Source organism: Puntigrus tetrazona, chromosome 5 (assembly GCF_018831695.1).
Source record: "Puntigrus tetrazona isolate hp1 chromosome 5, ASM1883169v1, whole genome shotgun sequence".
In the NCBI taxonomy this organism is placed as follows: domain Eukaryota; kingdom Metazoa; phylum Chordata; class Actinopteri; order Cypriniformes; family Cyprinidae; genus Puntigrus; species Puntigrus tetrazona.
In genome coordinates this window covers 12,942,805-12,963,518 of record NC_056703.1, presented here as the reverse complement: position 1 = coordinate 12,963,518, position 20,714 = coordinate 12,942,805, and the positions used below count along the sequence as shown (strand labels likewise).

At 36.2% G+C, this 20,714-nt stretch overlaps 1 protein-coding gene across 1 annotated transcript; it reads left to right on the top strand.

Annotated features, from left to right (window-relative positions):
• Positions 1-8,673: 8,673 nt before the first annotated feature.
• Positions 8,674-20,194, top strand: eda2r (ectodysplasin A2 receptor). Its single transcript, XM_043240166.1, has 7 exons — positions 8,674-8,931; positions 10,013-10,103; positions 10,907-11,085; positions 11,247-11,335; positions 13,771-13,938; positions 14,042-14,146; positions 16,639-20,194. Exons 2-7 carry the CDS (start codon positions 10,020-10,022, stop codon positions 17,016-17,018), a joined length of 1,005 nt encoding a protein of 334 aa, XP_043096101.1. The 5' UTR covers positions 8,674-8,931; positions 10,013-10,019; the 3' UTR covers positions 17,019-20,194.
• The last annotated feature ends 520 nt before the right edge of the window (positions 20,195-20,714 follow it).

The following is a 20,714-nucleotide window of genomic DNA, read 5'->3' as shown; positions in this document are numbered from 1 at the left end:
AGTAAAAAAACACTTAGGTGAATTTAAAGAAGTGGCTATATAAAGCAGTTTTTGAGGTTGCTGGTGTTCCTTTATCCCCAGGGTTCAGTCCGGCATTTACTTGTAAATATGCTGATGAATGAGAGACAATGATGAGTCAACCTCTCTCTTTCTACATCTCGACTAAACACCAGACAATTCTGTACACGCTTAGCATACGCAAATTAACACAACAAGTCATCTTTTCAGGACATTTTTGAAAGTATACTTTAAAAAGAGTTCTGCTATAAAATTTGAGTTTAGCAAAAATGTCTCACATTAGTTTTTTTATGTCTCTCTGATTGTCTTAAAGCAGGGTAAGGGCAAAGATGTGGAAAAATCATGCCGCATGTTGGTATTTTAATCAGCAATAAATACATGCTTACTAGAATTAAATAATGAAAAAATGAAGGTGTTGCTGCTAATACAATGTCACGGATAGTGGCTGAAAAAAAAACATCTTTGAAATGATTGTGAGCAGCTGTTTAACTTTAGCTTTTCACTGAACCTTACATGCCAATAAACAACGTTTCTGCATTCTTTGTTGACAGAACTGGCATCACAGTAAAAAAGAGCGTATTTTCATACGAACATTTAGACGTATTCTGATTACTAATAAAAGTATCACAACTGACGTGCAAAGACCTGAAAAACGTTGAGCGAGCGAGATAAAAAAAAAAAAAAACAGTATTTCTCCAGCCTAAACATTTCCTCCATTTTCAAATTGAAGGTTGCGAAAGAAACTAAAAGCACAGAGGGTTTGCGTCCAGAGAAGGAATCTCAATTTTAAGACTTTTTTAACAGAGAAAGGAATAAAGAACAGAAGACACATGATACAAACACACCTTTAGGTCTCTCTAACGTCTCTCCCTTTGCAAGTCCATAAAATCAGGTTTATATTTACTAGCAAACACTTACACATTCCGGTCCAGTCCGGTCATTTTACCCCAAAGAGATGAAAAAGAGAGAGGAGCGGACAGAAAGGCAATTGGAGAGACAACCTATCTAGCTGCATAAAGTTTATCATTCTCTGTGGTGTCAATGCAGTGCCAGCAACTGAGGATTAACATCTGCCAGTGAGATGTGGTCCACACTAATCAATGAGGCTGGGTGTTTCATAATGCACATCTAGTGTGTGAGCGCACGCATGTACGAGAATTAAAAAATGAATAGCCTTCTGCTCGTCTTTTAATTAAATCATTATATATTCCTGCTTAGGGAGGTCTTCGTTTCACTTGATCATATCATATCGCTCATGCCTCTGTGAAGTCAGCAGACATTCTCTACATTTCTCCTGTGTGCCAGAGCCTGATCGCTACAACCTCTTTGGCTTTGATTCACGTGTTTCTGGGAGAGCTGTCAGAGCGGATGAGGTAAGTGACTGTTTATATACCAGCTGCTCTGTGGTCAGTGGAAGTTAATGGCATAAGCTCCACCTACACTTTCATATTTGTTGTTGCTTAGTTGGAGTATAACAACCGCTCTGAGTAAGAGTTAAAGCATTTCCTCATAAAGCAAGGGATACATATTCTTTTTTTACAACTTGTTGGTGCATCTTTTGGCTCGCTCGAGCTGTTTTGAATCATTTGATCTCTGGAGTAAATGCTGCATTTTCACAGTCAGGTCACATCACAGCTGTAGTTAACTTTTTATAGCGGAGCTTATGGTCATCAGTGTTTTTCCTTTCCGTTGATCTCATCCTATTAAAACGCACAATGTGTTGGCAACAAGTGCCTCATTTTGACAACTCAAAAATTTCAGTCAATAAAACATCCAGTCAAGCTGAAGCTTGGGTTATGTAACGTTGGTTAAAAGACAACAGAACGTGTGCACTGTCGCCATCTCTGTTTGAAAACGCGAAACTGCAGTTATTTGAGGGGTTTTCCTATTTTGAATGTAGTATTTTGAGGTAAGCGTGGCTGTTAGTCACCGCACCTGTTCAGATCCTGTTCTTAGGAATCACAGATTCTAGCCTATGTATTGGAATGCATGACCCAATTAAAAATTTTCACCGGATATTGTCATTTGAACAAGTAAGTGAAAGGTCTGCCACATTTGTTCTGACCAACTTAGGAAAAAAGCATTAAAATAAACCATGCTAGCAGTGGTGATTAAATCTAATGATCTGTTAGAGCTCATATTACACCAAACCATGCAAATGATTATTATTGTTAAACTTTGTTTTCAATTTGTTAATGTTAAGGCATTGTTCCACCCCAAAATGAATCTTTGTCATTAACCCCTTGAATTTATACGGTGCCATAATCATATATTTTGGAGTAAATTGATAAAAAATTATCTAATTATACTAACTGAGAATATATCAAATTTTAACAAATTATGAAATAATTTAAATATATTTATTTATTTATTCATAATTTTATGATAAACACAAAAAATTATCAATTTTCTGTTATTAAAATAAAAAAGTTATTAATTATTTTTTAAGTCTGTTTGTAAGTCTGTTATTTGAGATCTATTTGGTCCATCTTCCTTCACAAAGTTTCATTTGATTCCACTAAAAGGCAGTAAACAGGGACATTTTCTTTATATCATTTATTTAAATAAATGTTATTAATATTTACTTGTCCCTACAAAGTGTGCTCTATGGGTCTCTTTTTCGGTGTAGTTTCACCATGCAAGCTTACAGAAAAATGAGCGTCGTCTCATGTTGAAGATCACAACCTAATGTAAAAGCTAATATAAAGTTTGTGGCTACTTCTAGCGCAAGGAAGTAGTAATCGGAGCAAGAATGTGACATAAATGTTTTTTTCCAGAAGTAGTTGTTTTTGAAGGACAGGCTTATCATTACAAGGTCCTCCCTTTCAGGCTGTCCCTGTTTCCTCACATCTTTACCAAAAGCCGCAGAGGCTGCCCTTGCCCCCTTGAAGGAGGTGGGCATTCACATTCACACTGCAGGGACTGATGCATATGAGTCCACTTCAGCCCTCAGGTGGGCATGCACCGTGGCACACACTGTGTGGCCATCGCACTGTGGCCATGTGCATTCAGCCCCCCCTTGGTAAATATTGTTGCAGTTTTTTTACAGAAATGAACTGACAGTGCAAAGCTCTTTCATGAAATTTGAATTCTCCGCTGTAAGGCTGGGTACACACCACAAGATAATTGATAAGCCGATTTCTCCCCTTCCGACAATCTTAGGTAATGTCCTGATTATCTTGGTGTTTCTAAAGATTATCTTATCAGATTTCCCTGCGGTGGGATGTTTGTTAAGAGAAATTGAATCTGCTCAGAAGAACATCGGAGACCCACCCCATCGTGAATCGGAAATCCTGATGTGTGTCGGGGGGAGGGAGTATGAAGATAAATCAGTAGCGAAACCCGAGAGCTTGCTAATTTCAATAACTAATACATATAGTAAAATGCAAATGTGCCGTACTTGTCTATTTATGGCAACAGAGTGTTTATACAACGTGTTCTGGAAAACATATTTATTCTCAAGTCTCAAGAGATTTCGCGAGATTTCCCGTGTTCAAAGTCGGGACTCTGGATGAAAATCTGTTCGTGTGTTGTGTGCTGTCTTATCACATTGCGGTACAAGATGTTTGCTACAAACATGTTTTCTGTATGTGCTGGTAGAACACGGAAAAGCCCAAACTTCAGCTCTGTTTGCTTTGTAGGGAAACCGAGGATATGAACATGTCTCTGAATGACACTGAGAGAAAAAGCTATCTCCAGCAGATATTTTGTATGCGCATTACAGCGCGGTGATTGGGTTGCACAAGCTCTTTCTCATGAATAAATGCAGAAAAGCTCTCAGAAACGAGTGACGTATATCTGGCCCTCTCCCTCCCCCACAGACTATCTATAACCGGCTCTACATCACGTGACGTAACTTTTCTTTTCAACTCGGAAGAAAGAAAATTAAAAAATAACCCATTTCCACTTTTTGATAACAGATATGGGTGCTATTAGTGTTTTCGATGAAATGCAGTCTGTATATATCTGTTCACACCTCAAAAATGTGTTCTGTGGTTTCATGACCATTTATAGACTAAGTGTCTCCTCTTGACAGAGCACCGCTCTATCGCCAGATCCTGTACTTGGTTTTTCTCCCTTTATGTGGAGCCCACCACAGAACCTGTCCTATTTAGTACTTCCTTCTAATAAGTCAATAGGTTGCATCTTGTCACCTTACTATAGGTAGAATGTGATCTTTTCTCACAACAAGGTTCATTGAGTTTTAGCAGTATTTTAAGCGGAATAACAGGCTTCTGGCTGAGGTGTCTTCTGCCATTTTGTTAATGCTCCCATTTGAAGGTGAAGATGGTCGTACTTACTGGGAATTGGAAGGTCACAAGGAGGACTTGCTAGCATCTGTGCCACTCGTAACACTCGTTTAGTTGTGGCACTTGGTATAGGTACACTTAATGCAACACAACGTCACAGCTTGATAAGAAATGTCTTTGTTTCCTATGGTAACCTTTGTTCCCTGAAAAAAGAAAATACAGAGGTTGTCCAGCTCGTACCACAACTCCCCAGTTAACAGGGAATGTACTCGTAAGTTTGACTAACGTTCTCTAAAGGTTGTTAAGTTATCAAAAAACGCTCTTGCATAATGTTAGTTAAACATTTCCTTAATGTTATCTGAATTGATAAATGTTCTAAAAACGATAGCATAAACACATTTTTGGTGGAACGTTTTAAAATGTTAGCATTAGAAACATTACCATTGAAATGTTCAAGGAATCTTCTAAAAAATGTTAGCATTAGAAACATTACCATTTAGTTGTTCATGGAACATTCTAAAAATGCAACATGTCTCCAACCAATACGTCTGTGTAGGTCATTTACACAAAACCCTCAAATATTTTACTACTATTTTGTACTACTTTATCAGCATTTTAATTTTGTAGAGAACGCACGTGGTCATAATACGTAAATCCGTTAGAATTTTTGATTTTGCAGGATTTTGTAAAGAGTAGGTTTATGTGTGGATTTAGGTGTGGTCATTCGTGTGAATTATGTTTGTTACATCATAAGAATCTTTGCTAATCTATGCTAATATTAGTGCTAATATTACTTATTCCGAGGTCAATGTACCCACCTGGATGCAGTCTGTATCCAGATCAAATGGTGGAGAAAACTCTACAGGCCTGAATGTTAGCAGAGACCGTGTCAACTAGATGAGCCCCAAACAGGTCCCCAGTGAAGGCCTCATCAACTTTACAGCCATTGGCACGAATCCTCGGCAAAGACCACGATGACAAACACCATGTTGGTTCGTCTGGCCAGAGGAGAACTGCCCCTCTGACTGAGGCTGCTTTCTTGCTAGTTTTTTTCTCCATTTCTGTCACCTTTGGCTTGTTTATTTGGGGACAATTAATTTTTGGACGTGTTAACGACTTGATTGCAGGGAAACTATGTGAAGGGAACTGAAGTGAGCTGGATGATTATGTAACCTCTGAATCAACGATGAACTCACTCGAACTGAAATACTGACTGTTTACTTTTTCCTTTTTTGGAGCTGCTTTCCTGCATGACTGAATTTTGTTTGCATTATTCACTCTATTTTCCTTATTAACAATGTAAAACTGTTCTGACAATCTGTATTGCGTAAAGTGCTATATATAAATAAGGGTGAGTTGATTTGCTTTTGACAATGCTTCATAGAAATGTTTGTGCTGTCTGTTTATACAAACATTTGTGTATTTCTGAGAATCGTATTATTAGCCTTCAATGCAAAAGGAATCAAAATAAGATTACAAATCGATCTTAAGTGAATTGTAATTACACAAATACAATTTAAGTTAAACTTTTAAGTCCTACTTAAAATAAAAAGAGACTACAACACTTTTTTCCTTTACTTTGCTTTAATTTTAACATTGGGTTTCCTCAATTTTTTTAAGTAAAGCTAGCTGATTGCTTTTTGCAGTGCATAAAAACATATGAAATTTTCTAAAAACGTTTTTAATAATGTTCTTACAACCAAACAATAATGTTAATAAAATGTCTAAAAATCTGGACGTTTTGAATGTTCTTTGAACATTAAATCCATGTTTTCATAACTTACTAGGAGCGTCAGGAAAACATTCTAAGAACATTAATGCAATGGGGAATGGAACGTTTAAATAACGTTCTTAGAACGATAATATAACGAGACTAAAATGTTTTGAATAACGTTCTTATAAACAAACTAACATTAATACAACCTCAAAAGAAAGTTCAAACATAAGAAAGTTCAAACATAACATTTTTATAACTTAATGAGAATATTTTTATAACATGAAATCGTTAGCCGTACTGCCGCCGGGCGAATAGAGACATTTCTCAACTCTTATGCTAACTAAATGTTATTTAAACCCAGATGACCAGCTATGCAAATTTTGCATGCCAAAATTTCATTGGCCTTTTCTCAGTAATGTCAAAAGTGTCTGGGCTCTGCACAGCGTCTCTGCTCCCTCCATCAGAAAAGGTGCGTTACCATAACCAAGGCGTTTTACATGAGTGGATGAGCTTTTTTGTTGATAACAAGTGTTTTGGCATTCATATCTCGATATCATATAAACTTAAAAGGTTCAATTGAGCTTGCTGGTGTAGAAATGGTCCACATATTCATGAAATCTAAGTGACACTTATCCTTCACAGTGTACTCTGAAAATTGTGTCTAATGATCAGCAACTCATTACTGTGATTATGTGAAACAAGATAACACGTTCTAGTCATTTAGCGACAGAAATTCACACTCAATTCTTACATCCTTTGCTCATCCTCATCCTGTTCAAAACCATTATGCCTGCCTTTAGTCTGCATGTGGAAAATAAAAGAAGGTATTTTAGTCAAAAAAGAAGACATTTTATTAAACGTTTAATATGTACGAAGGTCTATTTAGAAATTCTAGCATAGACAAAAAAACTATAATTTTGTTCACACATTATTACATCTTCTTTTTTTAAAGTAAAACTAAATAAATATGTGTAAAATGCTTAATAAAAAATAAAAGTATGTTTTCTTTAAGGTCCTCTTTTGTTTAACTTTGTTTTGCTTATTATGTCTACACTGCCAGACTGAGGCAAACCCCTTGAGGCAGACTCTAGTTCTGAGAGTAATACTGATGTTTTTAGGGGCTCTTATGCCACTTTTCATAGTTTTTTTCTGTCAACAGGATGTGAACAGAGACATCCCTGAGGCCGTATCAAATACTGTCATCAAGGATGAATTAGCTTCCATATTCAAACCACTTATTTTTTTAATGTGCCCTTGCAATTGTACTAATGTTTAATTTTCATAACTAGATCTTTAGGTGTCTCTCTCCGGGTAATTATTAAAGTTTTCTTAACTTTTCTTAACCAGTCTCTCTGGACTACGGCCTTTATATTTAAAACTCCCACTATTACACATTCATACAGTCGGACAGACATGGATGAATACGCTCAGACAGGCACACATGCCTGCATTTAGGCACGGTCCTTCAATCATTTCATTTTAGTATCTACAAAAGAATGTATTTGCGTTAATCAGTCACACTGTATTTTTTTATTTTTTTTGCTGCCTTGGTCTAAAGTTCGTCATTACAGACTCTATCTGGGGCACCTTTGTAGAACAACATCTGTCTTAAACTTAAATATGAAGTTGGACGTCAAAACACATAACACGTGTGTCTTTTTAGAGGTCGGAGCAAATCTACACCACTGATAAGGATGTGTGTGAAGTGGAAGAGGATAGCAATGGGCTGAGATAAGATTTTGGACAACTACGACAACACTTACGACAACAATGACCAAACTGTGAAACTGTTCTGTTAATGTAATATCCTGATGTTCTGTTACTAGAGTTGCCTAAAGTAATATCCTGATGTTCTGTAACTAGAGTTGCCTAAGATCAGTTAAGGGACAGAATGACCCATCCAAAACATTGTCTCTGACCTGGTCCAGTTCAGACACAATAACCCTGACAGAATATAAAAATACTCCTTCATGCACTCTCTCCCACTTTGTCTATCTGTTTTTTCTTCCTTTGTCAAAACCACCACGACTGCTATGCAAGGCTACAGTGCCCTGCTACTCCCACACTCTCTCTCTCTCTCACACACACACACACACACACACACACACACACACACACACACACACACACACTCTGCAGTTATCAACTTTATCACTTAGCTTAGCAATTGCATAATAGTTTGTGTGTGATAATTGTGAAGAAAGCAGATACCTTGTGTTCTCAGTGGGGTCAAATAAGGCATGGTAATCATGGCTTAATTTGGTACTTGCCAACTTATCACTAAGCTGAAGCGTTCGACTTGGGGCAATGCAGCGTAATAAAGAACTGCAACATAATACAATGCACTTGAATCAATTGTTCTGCTATTATAAGTCTTTCTAAGTTATGTAAGGTCATTCGACTCCACTTCAGAGGTCAATGGGTAAATTCATTATCGCCCCCTTGCGTCCGTAAGAAGCTGCTGCAGCGAGATTTACCCATGAAATTCTGAGTAAAAGCTCTTAAAACACATTTCATAAAACAGTCTGATATTATCATCGTCTATATAGCTTATACCCGTGCCGCTCGCGTGAGGGTAACCGCCACGTTACAAATAAACACGTTCAAAACAGTTATTACGTTATACGAGATTCATATTCATCTGTCCCTTGAGAGAAGTCATTTTAAATCGCAGTTTCCACACGAGAGAATGTGTCAGCTTAGCGGACTTCGCTCGCGCATCTTTATTTTCTTCGGAGGCAGCGGCTTTCAGTCGCGGCAGGGAGAACATGTCGGGACATGCCCGCGTCCCCGCGCGCGGCGAGCTGTGGCGCACCGGGGCGAACGTGCCACTCAACAACTTCAACCACGAGCTAAACTGGACCGAATTTACCCCAAGCCACAGGAGACGGTTGCTTTAATAGGACAGAGAATTAAGTGACTGCTGCGATTTGCCCCCGCTGCAATGTAAGTGTGGATGAAACTGTCCCTAATGCGTGACTTTACAGGAGATTCATGATGTAGTAGCCGATGCGCTGCTCTCTACTTTTGAAGCTTTGCATCGCGCCCTACTTAGTTCAGTTTGACCACTTTTCTTGTGTTTTATGCCTGGATTATTCCCAACAGATCATTTAAAGGAGGTATTTTTGTATTCGATGGCACCTCAATGCGCGCTCTCTCTTGATCTGTTTCTCTGTGTTCTCACATCTACAGTGAATGGAAATGAATGGACATTAATCTTTATTATTAAAACGAACGTAAATAGCTGACTATAACCTATATTGCAAAAAATTAAAGACTTTTCTTCCTCCGTTTTCCTTTCTATTTCCTTTTATAAAAATGGTCTGTAAATCCTAAACACAATAATCTACTCTATAGCCTATCATGTAAAATGGTCGTTTTTTTTCTGCGTTCCGCTTATTAAGAATTGCGAAGTGATTATGCCGAATTATGTTTTGCTGATTCTATTCAAGCAGTTGTCGGATGTATGCGATTCTTTTGCACTTTAAAATCTAGAAACAGACATTAGAAACATTAAACCTGTTCCCGTGTAAGGTATATGATGATGTGCGCGCGTCAACAGTTGAAATTAATATGTAAGCTACGTTTAAAACAATACTAACCAAAATATAAGTAGATTTGTAGACATAATATTAATTCATATATAGCTCAAATGTAACATTGAGCTTTGATTAGATTTTTAATGTTTTTTAGATAAGCTCTATGCTATAAAAAAACAAACAAAAAACTGGCAGCTATACAGATGCCAGAATTTAGCTGTAAAAAACTGAATCAGAGTATACTGTAAGTCTGTCCAATTTGTGTATATATTTAACAGTATTCAGTAGTTAATTGACTAATCATTTTAAGTTAGTTTACATTTTTATATGCATATTTTGCAAGCGTTAAGATGTTAACTATTAACCAATTAACAGAACTTCACTGGCAGCATGCGTTATTTTACATTCAGGCTTCATAGTTTTGAGATGAGTATACTGTAGGTGTTTCTGTTTCTGTGCTGTACGGATTAACTCTTTCTTTTTCTTAGATATGGAATGGATTGCTTGATGGATGAGTATCACCACAATGGACAATGTCACAAGTGCTCACAGTGCCCACCTGGCCTAGAACTGAAAGAGGTGAGAGAAAGAAAGCAAGACTAAGCGTGAATTTGTGAATGATATGCCCTGCTGTGCTGTGTATTTTTGTACATACACGGGATTACTGTAAAGCAAACATTTGAAAAATCATTTAGTATATTAATTAACATCTGAGAAACACAACGGCTCTGCGAAGAAAACAGCACCTATAATTAACCATCATTATTTTTAAATGCTTGTGGATGAGACAGCATATAAGCCTCAACAAGCGCATTTGGTGGTTTTAGCTGGTCCTCCGTTGGATTTTTTGGGGGTCAGCAAACTGCTCTTCCAGACAGAAAATCTTCTAAACCCAGGCCTGACAAAGCTGAAGGACCAGCAAATCAGCCTATAAACTGGTTAAGAAAGACTAATAAAGTTAATAAAATATAACTTATTTAGCGTAGTTTATTGGGTTATTTTGTAGTAACTGATGGACTGATGATTTATTAATAAATCATAGAAAAATATTCATAATGTCACATTTTTTAATTAATTGCAGTTGACGTTTATTTTACATATACAATTATTATTAATGACTTTTTTTAATGTGAAAATGCCTTTTAGGTCTGTTTTTTTGACATAATAAATCCATATGAGGACATAACATAAAAATGCTGAAAGAGCCCCAATTTGTAGGCTATGTAAACATACTGTAATATCACATTCCTGCCACCAGATGCTTAAACATGACCTCAAATGACTTGCAAACAGAGCTAGGTTACAAAAGCTGCATTCTCAGAAAAGCTTTGACGAATCCAACGTACGTTACTTATCATGTTTGTTTGTGTGCGGGTGGTCAGGACTGCGGTTACGGTGCAGGTGCGTCAGCGGTGTGTGGTGTTTGTGAAGTTCGGTGGTTTAAGGAAGACTGGGGATCTCACCCATGCTCACTGTGCCAGAACTGCCGCAGACTCAACAGACAGCAAATCAAGCACTGCACAGCCACAGACAATGCCGTGTGCGGAAACTGCCTCCCTGGGTGAGACGTTCTCACACACAAACACACACGCAGATTTATGAAACGTGACGTCAATAGCTGATAATTGTGATATCAACCCGCAAACAACTTCAAACTCTAATTATTACAGATGATATCTGTATATTGGTTTTCAAACCAAATCTTTTTTTTTTAAATGAAAGATTCTACAGCAAAATGCGGCTGGATGGATTAGAAGATTTGGAATGTCTTCCGTGTGGCCCTGCCTCCTTCAGAAACATACAGTGTAGCGGTGAGTACAATACTGAAAAACACATGACTGAGTCTGGACACTGTGTAGGGTCAAAAGCATGTCTCCAGACACGTTTTCAAACAAAATGTATCTTATGCAACTGCCCCATAAGCAGTGCTTCGGGGTTGGCCCGTGCTGATGGCCAATCAACATAATTATACAGGGATTCCTTTAAAGCAATAGACTTAAATTAAATTCGGTCATTATTCACTTACCCTTGTGTTGTTCCAAACCTGTGTGAATTTCGTTCTTTTGCACGTAAGAAAAGGAGTGTATTATAATGAGCGTCCATTTGGGTGAACTCAATAAAATGGCAGTACATCAAAGCACCTGGGATTGTCAGCAAAAAAGTGCATGTGGTTCAGTAATAATTTTGTAATTGCTAATTATTTAAAGTGGAAAACAACCTGATTTTTGAGCTGTCCGTCCGTCTTATTTTTAAAATAAGAGCAAGTTTCACACTAGATACAAAAGTGAAGTGTGAAAAGTCTTTCAGAGTGTTAGCGGCCTAACTTCAAAAAACTAGTAGCGACAAAGCATCCAATCAGAGTTCTCACATTAGCTTCAAATCTTTGGGTGCTCTTATGAGAACCAGACTGAAAAATCGTATGTGCCTCCCTTTTACTGTACTTTAATTATTGCTGTTAAAGAGTCAATGCACTGATATTACTAGGCATATGCTGGTATCAGTTTTTTCATGTTGTGATTAAGTGCTAATGTTTTTATCACAATATATGGTATTATACTGTATATGAAGAAGGTTTAATACCTTTTTTCTTATAACAAAAATATATGAACATTTAAATAAAGTAATGCACAAAAAAAAATACAGATTAATATTCAAAAGAATAGGTATCACTTTACAGCAAGATGTCATTAGTTAACCTTAATGCATTACCATTATCAATGAACAAAAGTTGTAAATAAAAAAAAAAATACAACTTAGTTTGTTAGCTAGAGTTGATTAAAAAAAGTAATTGTTCATAATAATGAAGAATGTAAAGTGTGACAGAATAACAAAGAATTCTAAAATAAATTCTTATTGGGATTAAAATAAAAAATTATTTGTCACTGCAAATATAAAAATCTGAATGGATATTTAAATAATTTCAATTAGAAATTACCACTATTACAATACCAAGCATATTCATTATCGCGATATATCACATTACTGAATACTGGCACATGTCTAGGCCTTAAATAATTGAATTCACCCACTCGTATTCATTAAATTGCCTCCTTTTTGATTCACAGAAGTAAGAAATTCATTCAGGTTTGGAACACCTAGATTTACTCTTATGACAGTTTTCCACATTCTGAAACACAAAGCCATGTTAATGTATTGTAAATATGTATGTACATATTCATCTTTTCATTTCAATGTTACCCTCACATTTTCATCTTCTCAAAGTTCTCTCATTTATGCTCTTTATCTTTACTTTAGTTTTTTTACTCCTCCTTTTCTCACCTTTTTATCTCTGTTCTCTTTATTCTCTCAAAGTGATTACGGGTGAAGTAAGAGAGAAGGTATTTATCCAGCACGGATCAGTCAATGCTCTTTGAAAGTGCTCAGCATGGTCTGAGGTTCGATCCTCCCTGAATCCACTTCATCATAGACTGACAGAGATCTCTTAGCATTCTGCTGATCAGATATACTGCCAGAAACAGGAAGAGGGATGTTTAGAAAGAAATGGAAGGCAACAGAATAAGGCAGCTGTTGTTGCTGTGTTTATAAAAGTGAGAATCATTGAGAAATGTACTGAGCTGTTGATCCAGGATTTAGTTTTAGATTTAGATTTAGGTTTAGTTGATTTCTGCAGGTTCGAAAAAGAATAGTTTACACAGACAATCACAATTTATTCATTTGTGTCATTCCAAACCCATATCCTGTTGATTTTGTTTAATACTATGATTTTTTTGTGAAGAATCTGACTAAATCGTGGCCATGTTTCTTAAGAAACGTATATTTTTTCATGTTTATTTTGTGCTTTAAGTAAATATGAAAACATGATCGGTTCATGTGTGATGCTTGAGGCAATACAATGATCGATCACAACACATTAAAGCATTTATTAATTTAATTTCTTAAAAGACAATAGGTAACCTGTCCTGCTTTGTCTGAAATGATGATTTGAAAAAACAATTAAGAATGAATGAATTAATAAAATTACTGAATTACCTGTTCATCAAAAGAAAGAAAGAGTAGTGCGAGGTGGAGGAAAATGCCCCTTACTGTTTATCCCAAAATAACAAGATGAAGTCAAGATAAATTTGTATTGTAACTTTGGACTACACTGACAAGTGTGATGTAGACGTTTTCACAATGAAGCTTACATTCGTTGTATTGGAGAGAAAATGGATTTCACAGAAATGATCTAATTTTCAGTTTTGTAGATTTTGGTAGTGTGTTTTCTAACTGATTCTTCTGTTTGTAGGAGGAAAAAGCATTGGAGCAGCTAAAGTCCAGACCTTAGCAGCTCCGATACAAAATGCGTTCTCCATAGTGACCGCTTGTGTAGCAACAGCTGTATTAACGACCATGCTATTTGCCATTGTGTGTGTCACCTACCAGACACGGTCTTCACTCAGGAAAACATGCAAACGTATGAATATATATACAGACTGAATTTACATACAAAAATAATCCACTAAACCACTGAGTGAAAAATAAATGTAACTCGCATTTTATTCAACCTCTACTCTTAGGTTGTTTATCACCGGTCAGCAATGGTCACACTGACAGTGATGCAGCTTCGGTTCCCATGACAACCCTGCACACAGTGATGCGGGATGAAGAAGTGGACACATCAAGTAAGTGTGTAAGACAGGTTGTGAATTACAGCTTGATTACAGACACAATGGGATAAGGTGTGAAAACAATCAATTCTGCCTATACACCACATGATAAAACATCACCTTTAAATTCAAGGTCTATTTAAAACAAATGTCTCAGCATGACAATGTGATGTGTCTAAAAGGGGCCTGGTGTTGACAGTGTTATCCCATTATCAGTTACCATGAAAATGAAATAAACTATATCTTCTGTGTTGTTTTACCTTTAAATGACCTTTAAAGGGTTCATATAATGCAGTTTCAGATTCAGTCCACTTTAGACAACTACATGTCAACTTGCAGCCAATAGAGTATAAGTACACTGTCTGCTTAACTTCTAACCCATATAACATAATAACTATGAGAACATTTTCAAGTATATGTCAACTACTAACCACAAACCTACCCTAACAGTCTACTCTAAAGGTTAATAGACATGTAGCTGCAAATTAAAGAGGATTTGTTGACATTTGTTAGACATGTAGTTATTTAAGGCCTGATATACTTGTTTTTCGTTTGAGGGCAAAAAAAAAGTTGACTGACGGTATACTGATTAGACCAATCTGACGCAATGCTTGCAAGTAGCCTATAAGTTTGATTTATTTATTGTATACCTTTTAAATTCACTCTGAAAGAACAACAACGACAGCAGTAGCATGATGTTATATTTATTTGCTCGCTACCTTTCCTTTCATTTTTTTTGTGGGTTTGGAAAACTCTACGTCGCTTTTTGCGTAATTTCAGTCGTTGACACAAGCATTGTAATTTCTTTGTAGGAATTAACTTTTAAAGTTTCTCTGCGAGCGATCGCACAGGTGCGGATATATCTGTAGCAGCTCAGCTAATATATAACTGTTAACACTGTAAGACTAAATAAATGCACTAAGCTGTGTTGCCTCCAAAAACAAAAAGCTTGCCGTATCTTCTGTATTTAAAAAAAAACCAGCAGCATGTTTAGAATAACTCATCTCTTGTTTATGCTCATGCATGTTGTTAAAATTAATTCTTTACATCCACTGACAGAGCATTGACAGGGTTTTAAAGCCGTTTTACACTGAGAGTGATGCAAAAAACAAGGTGAATTTCAGACGAATTGTGCTTTCACACTGAGCTTGAACATTCACACCAAATTTTTGGTTTAAAAGGCCTTTGCTCAACATCTTTATTCAACAGCAGTATAAACAGACATAATTTGGTTAGAATGCACCTCCTTAACGATGTAAGACCATAACGTAAATTAAGGGGCACGTCAAAGTGGTATTTGACCCACACAAGGAGATTTAATAAAAAAATGTCCTGTACGCTCGTCCATATAATGGCATAGGAGAGCGATCAAAATCAACTCGATTTAAAATTCAACACAGATCAACAAATCCTTGATTAACTCTAAACTTAACCCACCCAAAAAATAATTTTCTGTCATTAATTACTCACCCTCATGTCATACCAAACCCGTAAGACCCTTGTTAAACTTCAGTACACAAATTCTGATATTTTTGATGAAATCTGGAAGCGTTTTGACCCTGCGTAAGCAGCAAGGGTACTGAATAGATAATTAACTGTGCAGACTGACCACGAGGAGAAGATATTATTCAATGAATTAATAAAAAAAAGTGATTATTGTGATATTGTGATTAAAAGTGAGTAAAAATTTTATGTTCCCTGAAAAAAGTGGACATGTTATCTAAAATAACTTTTTGTAATATATCTTGTTTCATGTTAAAGGATTAGTTCACTTTAAAAAAAAAAAAATCCTGATAATGTACTCATGTTTACCCCCATGTCATTCAAGATTTCTTCAGTCAAAAAGAAATGAAGGTTTTTGATGAAAACATTTCAGTATAGAGAGAACTTTAATGGATTCCAAATGGTTGAAGGTCAAATTTATAGTTTCAGTGCAGCTTTTAAAGGGCTATAAACGATACCAGACGATGAATAAGGGTTGTATCTAGTGAAACAATCCGTCATTAAAAAATAAATAAATAAATAAAAATGTATATGCTTTATGAACACAAACACTCATTTTGCTTTGTTCTTCATTGCTCATAATACGTAATTACGGTGAAGAGATCACACATGACGTGAGCGGAAGTACAAAGTCTATGAAAGGTCACAATTTTCTTGACTAGCAAAAATGCACTTTTTGTTTTTTTTACAATATCCAGGAGGCGCACATGAAATTACCTTTTTAAACAATAAACTGCCACAAAGTTTTCACAAGATGTGGTATCGTTTAAAGCCCTCTGGAGCTTCACTGAAACTGTAAAATTAACCTTCAACCGTTTGGAGTCCATTTAAGTTCACTATATCCTGGAATCTTTTAATCAAGGAATTTCTTATTTGAAAGAGAAACTAATCCTTTAAGATATGTTTAAAAAAGAATGAGACATAATACTTATTATTTCTTCAATATACAGTAGTAAGTAATGTAATAATTGTGTGCTGACTTGTTTTGGTCTGTGTCCTGTAAGATCCTTGCCTGCTAGTGAAGGACCCCTGCACACTTGATGACGCCACTACCACCACGATGACCTCTGATCTTTGCCTGCATGGGTCTGAGGTTCTTCCTCCAGTGCGAAGCTCAGCCTGCACGGATCCTGCAAGGGGAGTCATCACGCAGGCAACAGAAACACCCGAAGTTTCGGACTCCAGCCTTTCTAGCCAGCATGTGATTCTCACTCTGGTAGGAGGACAATCTATAGTGAAGCCCTTCTGTGCCGTAGAGCAGCGCACAGCCTGGGGGCTTCATGCTCCGGTAGAGTGCACTGAACTGGACCTTCAGTATCTCTCCAACACCCTGGAGCTCCAGACTTTCATCCCAAAGACTATCCCACAGTGCCCCCAGGCCTGATGCTGCAGGACCTGGAGAGAAGAGAGGAAGTGGAATAGGAGATGGTTAACATGAGAAGAGATCACAGCTGCAAAGGTATGATCATGGTAATGAGATACTCAAAGAGACAACAGACACACTTAGTACAAACTAGTAATTGATGCTAAAAAGTGTGTTACTGTAGTTGTTTGAGGTTTCTGCAATGTGAAAAATAGGTGGCTATGAGCACAAAGGGGCATTAATATGATAGAGGCATTTGGTGGAGTACACTGATTAAGAACATTGTGGGAAGTCCTTAATACTTATGTACTGAAGTCACAATGAACAGATTTTCTACTTAAATTGTTGACATCTGAGTGAACTGGATAATCAAAAAAAAATTGAAAGTGTAACAGCTGGAAGGACATAAGGTGGAATAAATGATAACTGAATTCTCATTTTGTGCAAACTACACCACCGTTTCAAAAGTTTGTGAGTTTTCTGGATTCAGCAAAGGGTGCATTAAATTGATGAAAAGCGTCAGTAAAGACATTTCTAATAATTTATTTTAAATCTATTTTAATAATGCTAGCAAACCTGGAATAATGCTTACATTCAGAATACATGTACTTAGCAGCGTAACTGCTTTCAACATTGATAATAATAAGAGCTGTATCTTGAACACTAAATCAGCATAATAGTTTTTTGACATCACAGGAATATTTTTTTAAATATATAAAAATAGAAAGCAGTCATTTTAATTGTAATAATCTCACAATAAGTTTTACTGTATTTTTCATCAAATAAATACTGCCTTTATGAACATAAAAGATGTCTTTCCGAAAACACAAACTTCTGAACACGAGTGTGCCCCTTTAAATTTTGTGGAGTATGTCTCTACTCAATATAAGCTCATCTGTTATCTAAAGTCAAAGCCCAAGAAATGGATAATATCATCCCGAAGATGAAAACTTGCAGGTCATGTTCTTCTTTGATCTAAACATGGTTATTTTAATTGCTCCTTACAACAGCTATGCCAGATTACCAGTTTATGAAGAGTAAGCTTGATTTTACTAATCACTGGATTTATTACTACAATTACTGATGACAGCCTCATAGTACCTGATTTACTGTTTATTTTACTGCGAAACTTGACTAAACAGTAGTACGCTGCCAAAGCAAACCAAACTGACTTATTCCTAAGCACATTACTAGACTTTGGCAATGTACTTCCAATAAAACCAAGCAAAACATGAAAAAGTATTAATTTATTGTAGCTACATTACATTTTACTGACAGCCTGTGTAGGAAAAATGATGACTGGGAAAGGAAATTCTGGCCATCAAAGGTTGTTGTGTGAACTCGTGTTTGCTTTACAAGTAATTACAATGGTGCTTGTGAATGCTTGAATCTGATTGGTTGATGAATATTCAGTTAGTCCCATTGTTTTCAGGGAAACGTCCGGCTAAACTAGTTCCAGGCAGGACTCGGCCACATTGCATGTCCATATCACTCCGCCAAATGATTTTGGTTATATGAAAAGACCCTACAATTGATAAAAGCAAGAGAACCAAGACCCACAATGACACTGTAAAAAATAAATATAGTAAACAAAATAAAACTGCCTTCTTTTATTATGTAAAGAATATCCGTATTTCACCCCAAGCGCACACACATACAGTGCAGACATTATTAAATACAGTCATAAAGCATATGCGAAATTGTCTGTTGTCAATTATTCCCTCTTATCCTATGCCTCAAAGTCCTACCTGTGGCTGAGTGGATTAACAAAATTAGTTAACAAAAAAGGGATCATGTCACGGCACGCTGTATTGTGACATTGCCTTCGATAAAGCTTGACCTTATTGTAATGCCAAATGGGTTTCATTTAAATTGGTAAGTTGTTGTTCGGCTGTCTTAAATTTAGAGATAAAGATTTTTTTGAAGTGTTAAATGCATCTCTCCAACACTTTCATAGCATCTTTAGCCTGTTAGTGCTGCAGGGAACCACTTAACGTATGCCATAAATGCACTGCAAAGAAAGACATGAAAAATATAATTTAAGTTCAAAAACACATGCATTGCAGTTGTTTGAAGAAGACTGCAGTTAGTCACCTGAGGAGGGAGATCTATTGTAAATAAAATAGTTATGGTGTGGCCTGATGCCAGCACAGTCAGCTGGTGTGTCTGTGAACACACAAAGATGTTTTTGAGGTGGTTTGTGGACAGATCCAGGGGGCATGCCCTAGATACTACAAAAACTGTACAATTATATAGTACTGCAGTGAATTTTCGCCTTTGCTCAGTCCAAGGGTGGTTTTATATGCCGTATGTGTGTCCCTCAGAATGGCAATGGCATCAAGCATCATTAGTAGGTGTTGGGTTCATTTCATTGAGAGCTCACACCAGATCATTCCTAATCGCCTGCAAGAAAGACTATTAAAAAGTGCAAATGCACCACACTTTCCAGAAGACATTTCCTGAAACAGTCCCGTTATGTACAGTACTTCAGGTTTTAGCTTGAAAATGTAAAATAATGTAATACAATGGTGATCATTCTAAAATGAAAAGTCAGACATTCTTCTCCCATTTTATTCTGGTAAAAGAAAAAAAAAGACTTTTTTTAGACTTATTTCCTGAGTAGTTTCAGAGTTGGCATTTTAAGTTGCTGGGAATGAGGCATAGCAATGACCTCTACAAAATGGACCTCATCCAAAAAGGCATTTAAAGCAATTGTTCCACTTTTCGCACCTTCGATAAATATTGCTTTTCATTTATAAAGCTAATTTAAAAGCTTGAACATTTTAACATTAATACGTGACTTTTTTTCTACTGTAAAATTGTGCTGTTTTCTTTTCTGTATATATTAGATATTTGTAGCCAACGTTTTTTGTACATCTGCCTGCATTTACACATCTGACTGAGTCGTGTTAAAAACCACTATATATATATATATATATATATATATATATATATATATATATATATATATATATATATATATTCAGAGTTCTATTGTATTTACAAAAATTCTCATCAGTATAAAGTGTGGGATACTGTGTTGTATTGTAGTAACAGTACGATTTTTTTTCAGTTTATGTTGAATATGTTCTTATTCAATGAATTAGGAACAGTATTTTGGGGTGAAATGCAATGATACTATTATTGTCGCTGTTGTTTTGTTCAGTATGTGTCAAATAAATAGTTTTTCTACTTTTTATTGCATTGTTTTGTTTGCATCAGTACACAGGTGTCACCAATGCAATGTATACATGTTTTTTTTTTCTGAAATAAAATGCTGTCTTTCAACATTTGATATTTAAAACTGAAAAATGCACAAGCTTCACTGAAAGAAAAACTCATATTAAGATGTGGCTGCCATCTACTGTTCAGCTGTAAACAGAAGATTTGTATTTAGCAGTATGCGGCTCTGGTGCCTATTTGCTGAAACATGAGGTTATTCAATCTGTCTTTTTCTTCTTAGCTATGTGCATGTGTATCTAAATATTACAGTAAAGCTTGAGACGAGGAAAAACATAATCGAAACATAATCCAGCAAAAATGTATAATCTACTGTTAAATAATTATGTGGAATTTACTTTATTTCTCACATCCTTTTCACACTTGGTAAGCAAATGGTTTAATGGCAAATGGTACATCTTACAGAAGTTGAGTCAAGAGTACTAACCTTTCTATGCCAAGAAATCAACAAACAAGAGAGAGAAAAATATTCACAGG

What these genes read in the sequence shown, in the direction of transcription:
- eda2r (XM_043240166.1), top strand. Translation starts at nt 10,020, where the DNA reads ATGGATTGCTTGATGGATGAGTATCACCACAATGGACAATGTCACAAG. An exon ending in CAGAAACATACAGTGTAGCG is followed by an intron (nt 11,336 to 13,770) that starts GTGAGTACAATA and finishes TTCTGTTTGTAG; the next exon opens with GAGGAAAAAGCATTGGAGCA. An exon ending in ACTCAGGAAAACATGCAAAC is followed by an intron (nt 13,939 to 14,041) that starts GTATGAATATAT and finishes CTCTACTCTTAG; the next exon opens with GTTGTTTATCACCGGTCAGC.